Source organism: Chondrus crispus, genomic scaffold, assembly GCF_000350225.1.
Source record: "Chondrus crispus Stackhouse genomic scaffold, scaffold_472, whole genome shotgun sequence".
Classification (NCBI taxonomy): domain Eukaryota; phylum Rhodophyta; class Florideophyceae; order Gigartinales; family Gigartinaceae; genus Chondrus; species Chondrus crispus.
This window is the reverse complement of record NW_005179375.1, coordinates 12,004-18,629: the sequence shown is the minus strand read 5'-3', so window position 1 is coordinate 18,629 and position 6,626 is coordinate 12,004. Positions and strand designations below refer to the sequence as shown.

The following is a 6,626-nucleotide window of genomic DNA, read 5'->3' as shown; positions in this document are numbered from 1 at the left end:
TCACTTGGCACTGGGTACGCAGAACGGAGATGGATTCCACTTGCTGGTGCCCTGGGATTCATGATACTACAGACCGACGAAAAGTTTGATGAAGTCGTGCAAATGTATCAGAAAGCGAGAGGCATCATCAGTGACCCTGACGTAGAACCCACGAGCAGTGTAGTACTGGACGCCACTATTCTTCGATTCCTGTCATGCTTGTGTGGGTTAGTGCTATCACACGGAGGAGAAAAATTGAATCAAAGCCAAGGGCTCTCACCACAATTCCCAGGCCATGACTTAGCACTGAGCCGCGTGTTTGAAGCTGCCGGGCTCAATCGTGCTCGATTGTGTGAAGTGGTGAAGGGCATAGTACACACGGAATCTCATGGCGGAAATCTCAGCGACGCTGCCCTCCATAGGTGGTCGCGGGGGATAAGTGGGTGGCGGATATGGCGGGGGAGATGGTGGTGGTGTATGGCAGGGAGCCGCTCGCGGCGGCGTTTCAGGATGTGCTCGACGGGGAGAAGGCCGAGGAGGATCGCGAGAGACTCAGGGCGGCCGAGATGGCAAAGGTGTCGGCGAGGATTTTCTGGAATATGGTTCGACTGTTTCCCGCCGACGTGGAGGCCGGGCTGAAGGAGCTCGTGCCCGCGGGGGACTGGGGGTTCTTGAAGGGGAGGAGGAAGTTCCTGACGGAGAAGGCGAAGAGGAATGCCAAGAACAAGGAGGAGATGGGATGGGAAAGCGATTGTTGAATTACAGTAGATGTGTTTGGCAAACACTATTTGGTGTGGCTTGTGGACAGTGGGCTTACAGTAGTGCTGTACGCCGTACAGCGCTACTGTAAGGTCTACGGCACACATTGTGTGCAGCATGTACTGTACGTACTGTATGTACTGGACGCGGAGGCGTTGAGACGTGTAGGGCATGTGCAAAAGAAACAAGACGTGGCGGAAGCGGAAAGGCTTCATGATCTGAAAAGTGAAACGGGCGGAATGGATCAAGTCCAGGCAAGCACAAGGAGATTGTGTTGGCGAAAAAACACCCGCATGCATGATTACCCTTATCACACTTTCTCTCGTTCCTCACCTCAACCGATCGGCCTCCCGACGTCGTCTCACCGCCAACCGGCAACCTCACCTCACACCCCCGCGCCACCCGCACCCCGATCCACGTCTCTCACCATGCCTGCCTTCGTCCCCTCCGTGTTCCTCGGCCGCGCGCCGACGACCAGCAGCCTGTTCTGCCCCGCGGTCACGTCCCTTCGCGTCGTCCCGCGCGGCGTGCCCTCGCAGCGTGTCACGCCGGCCATGATGGCCGCGCCGACCGTGTTGGAGGAGCGCGCCAAAGCCGCAGATTTCTCCACGGCCTGCTTCACCAAGGAGGAGATCACGCTCGCCGGCACCACCGAGTACATTGTGCGCGGCGGCCGCGACGTCTTCCCGGCTCTGCCCAAGGCCTTTACCGGCGTCAAGAAGGTCGGCGTCATCGGCTGGGGAAGCCAGGGCCCCGCCCAGGCTCAAAACCTGCGAGACTCGTTCCAGGATGCCGGCGTCGACGCTACCGTCACCATTGGCTTGAGGGAGGGCAGCTCCAGCATGAAGGAAGCGGAGAAGGCTGGCTTCACCAAGGAATCCGGTACCTTGGGTGAGATGTACAAGGTCATTTCCGACAGCGACTTTGTTGTCCTGCTCATTTCGGACGCCGCCACCGCCATGTGCTACAAGGATGTCTTCAAGGCCATGAAGCCGGGTGCCACGCTTGGTTTGTCCCATGGCTTTCTGCTGGGCCATATGGATTCAATAGGCGAGAGTTTTCCGGAGGATATTAATGTCATCCTCGTCGCCCCGAAGGGCATGGGTCCGTCTGTCCGACGCTTGTACGTGCAAGGCAAGACAGAGAATGGTGCGGGAATCAACTGTTCGTTCGCCGTCGAGAATGACGCCACCGGCACTGCCACCGATCTTGCTATCGGATGGGCTATCGCCATCGGCGCCCCGTTCTGCTTCCAGACCACCCTGCGCAACGAGTACCGCTCGGACATCTTCGGCGAGCGTTGCATTCTACTCGGCGCCATCCACGGCATTTGCGAGTCCCTGTGGAGGCGCTTCGTCATGCAAGGCATGGATCAGGAGGAGGCCTTCATTCGTTCCACAGAGTCCATCACCGGACCCCTGTCCCAGATCATTTCGAAGAGGGGCATCAAGGCCGTATACGAGGACATGAACGACGCCGACAAGGCTGTGTTCGCCAAATCATACTGCGCGGCATATGAGCCCGCATATGAGATCGTCATTGAGTGCTACGAGGACGTGGCGTGCGGAAACGAGATCCGCTCCGTGATCAACTCGGGCATGAGGGCGAAACGTTTCCCGGTCATTTCACCGATTGACGGCACACAGATGTGGAAGGTCGGCGAGACCGTCCGTTCGAAGCGATCCTCGTCTCCACCCCCGCCAGTCGATCCCTTCGCGGCTGGTGTGTACTGTGCGACGATGATGGCGCAGATCGATGTCCTCCTCGAGAAGGGCCATGTGCTGTCAGAGATCATCAATGAGTCTGTCATCGAATCTGTGGACAGCCTTTCCCCTTACCTGCACGCGCGAGGCGTCGCATACATGGTCTTCAACTGCTCCTTCACGGCGGCCACGGGAAGCAAGAAATGGGCACCACGATTCGACTACAATTTGACGCAACGTGCCTACACCGCTATCGATAACGAGGATTCTCTCAATACTGGACTCATGGATGAGTTCCTCAACCACAAGATCCATCCGGCCATCGCTGAGTGCGCCAAGCTGAGACCGTCTGTGGATATCGCACTTACGGGGTCAGGTGCCGATGATGCCGCTAGGTCCAACCTTTAGACAGTAAACGAGAGCGCTTGCAGATATTCTTGAATCTCAAACACAACTTCCCCCGTTCACATGACCAGATGCACTGAGGCTGGCTGTCACAAGAGCAGTACTACCTAAAGTGCGAACAGTTTTTAATTGGAAGAGTGCATTTTGAAAAGGCCTTGCTTCCTGGTGCAGACCAACTAGTGTATTTCAATCGCGTACTACTAATGTAGCCGCTCCAGGTTCTCTGACAACCAGAAACGATCTGGTACAGTAAAAATCCCCGGGACTACGGAAGCTGTTCCTCGGTTGCATACGCCTTCTGTAGGCCAGCTAGACAGACTGTTCTTGGGTCGCAACATATCCAATGACCCCCCCTTTCCTCTCTCATGTAGGCACGCCCTTTGCACCCCATGCCTTGCAGTTCAGATGACATGCATTCAACCGTAGGCCTCCCGAGTGTTCAGAAAGCAACTCCTTGGCCTGCCCGGAATGCTGCGAGGGGCTTCCAGGACATGACGGCGATATCTTCCATCAGCCAGCCAGCGAAATTGTCACAACAGATGGCTCTTTCTAGGCCCTCAAACCGTAAAACTTCCATAGTCGTGGTAACCCGGACTTGAATTAAAAAAAAGCGGGGCATTGCACTCAGGTACCCTGTAGGAGCAGTTCGATGACACGCACAGCACTGCGTGAACACAGCAGCGTTCAGTGAAGCGATCGCAGGAATGAAACAGGCGAGGGACCTATGCCTTGCTATCGATGAGGGCTTTAAAGCCAGCATACTTGTCGTACAGCCCATCCTCATCCTCAAACGTCCTCTCCAACGCAACCGTTGGCGCCGTATCCTTGGGACTATCATCCGGTCTCTCTTTCCTCCTCCGCTTCAAAATGTCGGGCCTAGGAATCACGGCGCCCGCCTTGGACACCCTAACCTTAGTCCCGTCCTCCAAGAACCGATAGGAAACGCGCGTGGGCTTATCTGTGACGGGGCACACGACTGCGACGCGCGAGACATAAATAGGGGCCTCCGTGCGGACCTTTTTCTTTCGCTCCGAGTCCGGCTGCGGGGCGTACTTGTTGACGAGCTGCACGCCCTCGACGACGACGCGGTTGGCCGCGCGCACGACCTCCAGCACGCGGCCGCGCTTGCCGCGCTCCGGCCCGCTGATGACCTGCACCAGATCGCCGCGCAGCACGCGCCACTTCTTGATCGGGTTGAACACCGGTTTCGGCGTGCGGATCGACTCCAGCACCGACTCTGACCGGTGCGCCATCTCCGTGGACGGCTTGCCCCCGTACCGCGCGCCCGGCACGCCGCCGCCACGACGCACCCGCTTCCCTACGGCGAGGTGCGCGCGGTTGGCTAGCGTGCGGACGCTCGTGGCCGCGCGCAAGACTGGGGTGGAGGCTGATCGCAGAGACATTGCGATGTGCAAGGGGAGGTACGTTGCTTAGGGGGGAGTGAGAAGGGGACGGCAGCATGGAAAGTTAAGGGCAGGTCCTGTGATCCGCTGAGAAAATGCCAAGCTCGCCGAGACCATTGGCCACCGTCACCCAGCCATCTGATTGGGCAGCTGATCTCAAAAGTACACGTCGTCCACGCATGCCACGTAAAAGGATCAGACGAAAACAACAAAGAGCCACAACGTTAGATCTGTCTCGAGTCAGAACTGTGTTGTGCCTAAGCACAGACGACTATTGTAGACGAAGACAACAGGAGGCCACAACACAAGTCTACGTTGAGTCAGATCTGTGTTGTGCTCAAGTGCAATCCGTTTTGCGGAAAGCCACAACCGTTGTGGCTTTGCGGAAAGCGTTCCGCGGCCAGCCACTGTCACAGTCACAGCTCTAACCCCTGCAGATGCAACTGTGTTGCGGCTTTCCGCTGTCTGAGTCGCTTTCAGAACTGTGTTGTGGCTCTCTGTTGTGAGAACCTCCGACCGACGCACTCCCTTTTATACATACGCCGCCGCCTCGTCCGCCAACTCCTCCTGTTCCACGTGCTCAGTAACGAAAAGCGCGCCCACCAGGCCGCCCTCCTCGTTCCTCCCTGCCGTGACCCTCTTCCTGCTGGGCCTGCTACTCTGCATGAGGCTCACGGTATTCCACATTCTGGGGCTCGCCTTGCCCGCGGGCATCGTAACAAGCAGCCCGCCTGGCAGCGCCACGGCGCAATAGTCGACGACAAACTTGCCGAGCCTCGGCGACGCCATCGCCGTGACGCCCTGCGGCGCGCGTGTCATCTTCCACGCGTGCGTCTCGACGCGTCCGTCGACAGCGTCGCGCCACAGCGCGTCGCAGCGCGCCAGGCGGCGGCGGTCGTGCGCGCGCGCAGCCGCCACACGCCGCGACACCTTCTTCTTGGCCACGGTGCGCAGGCGGCGCTTCGACTGCGCGTCCGGCGGGTCGGCCGTCTCGTGCTCGAACCAGCTCACCTGGTCCTCCGTCGCGCCGTCTACGGCGGCAAAGCGGCCGCTCGTCCGCACCAGTTTGCTCGGAAACGGCGGGAACTCCGGCAGCAGCACGAGCCCCGCGCCCGCCCACTCCCCCCGCAGCGCCTCCACGGACACGGCCGCGACCGCGCTGCCCGCCTCCACCGGGCCCCCCCCGGCCTTCCTCTCCGAAAGCACAACCACGCGCTCGAACCGCACGCCGTCCTCACCGGTGCACAACACCACACGATCCCGCCGCGCGCCCTCCACCAGACAAAGCTCCATCGCGGCGCGACACGCAACGCCCGTGAGCCTCTTCAGAAAACCGTCGCCGACGGACACGCCCGCGTAGACGCCGGCGCCCTCCTTCGCGGCCATCTGGACGTAGCTCCCATCCGCGCCGACGGCCCTCCCCGACACCAGGTCGTCCGGGTACTTGAGGGCCTCGAACGCGGTCTCCGACACGACCTCCACACCGTCCATGAGGACGACGGTCCCCCACTGCACGCCTCCCCCGACGGCCTTCGTGACAGTGGTGACGCGGGCGGCGTGGCCCTCCTCAACGGCGCCGTCCTTGGCGACGCAGAAGACGCGGACGTGGCCCTCCCACTCGGCGTAGTGGGCGGCGAGCAGGCAGTCCCTCTGGGGCGGGACGGCGGGCGGCGGGTCGGGGGCGGGCTCCCTGCTGGCGGTCGGGGAGAGGAAGTAGGACTCATGTGCGGTGGCATTGCCGCCGCGTTCCTCCGCAGCTTTACTCCAGCGGTTCAATTCTGCGTCGGTCGGTGGGGGCACGCGATGGCCCCACTCCGTGGTGGCGGCGGGCTCGTCCAAGTGGTCGGTCTGCATGCGGTTTGCGCTCGCCAGGACGTCGCGGAACTCGTCGTCCTCAGTGCGATAGGTTTTCGTTCTCCTCAGGGGCTTGGGGTGGGCGTCGCGGAGGGCGTCGTCAGCGTGGCGGCGCGCGCTCGGGCCGTCGTCGACGGTACGCAGATGGATGGAGTCGGGGTGGGGGTCGTGCTGAAAGTCGGACTCGGGCATGGGGTCTCTCCAGACGCGTCCGGACACGGGGTCTGCCCTCCTGCAGGTGTGGAGAAAGTCGCGCTGGTCCTGCTCCGAGTGGAGGTCTGCGACGCGCCACGGGCGGTGCGGGGCGTCGAGCTCTTGCGGGTGGCGCGGCGAGGCGCGGACGCGGGCGCGCGTGGCGGCGACGTCGACGGCCAGGTCGTCCGACAGCCACGGCGGGACGTGCGGGTCCAGGGCGTAGTCGTCCTTGGCGTAGATGTGCACGTTGGGCTCGTGCGCGTACGCGGCCTTGAGCGAGGCGTAGTAGTCGCGGTCGTAGCTCTGCGGGAAGTCGGACGCTCCCGCG

General features: G+C 61.1%; 3 protein-coding genes; 1 reads left to right on the top strand and 2 right to left on the bottom strand.

Moving 5' to 3' along the window:
* Window positions 1-365: 365 nt before the first annotated feature.
* CHC_T00000238001 (hypothetical protein) lies at window positions 366-1,037 on the bottom strand. Its single transcript, XM_005719228.1, has one exon. It carries the CDS (start codon window positions 1,035-1,037, stop codon window positions 366-368), a length of 672 nt encoding a protein of 223 aa, XP_005719285.1.
* Window positions 1,038-1,166: 129 nt separating this feature from the next.
* On the top strand, window positions 1,167-3,138 carry CHC_T00008929001 (ketol-acid reductoisomerase). XM_005719227.1 is given in 2 exon segments: window positions 1,167-2,849; window positions 2,850-3,138. The coding sequence occupies 1 exon segment, from the start codon at window positions 1,167-1,169 to the stop codon at window positions 2,847-2,849; it is 1,683 nt and encodes a 560-aa protein (XP_005719284.1). The 3' UTR covers window positions 2,850-3,138.
* A 430-nt stretch (window positions 3,139-3,568) lies between these two features.
* CHC_T00000237001 (hypothetical protein) lies at window positions 3,569-4,249 on the bottom strand. The gene has a single exon (XM_005719226.1). The coding sequence runs from the start codon at window positions 4,247-4,249 to the stop codon at window positions 3,569-3,571; it is 681 nt and encodes a 226-aa protein (XP_005719283.1).
* Between the last annotated feature and the right edge of the window lie 2,377 nt (window positions 4,250-6,626).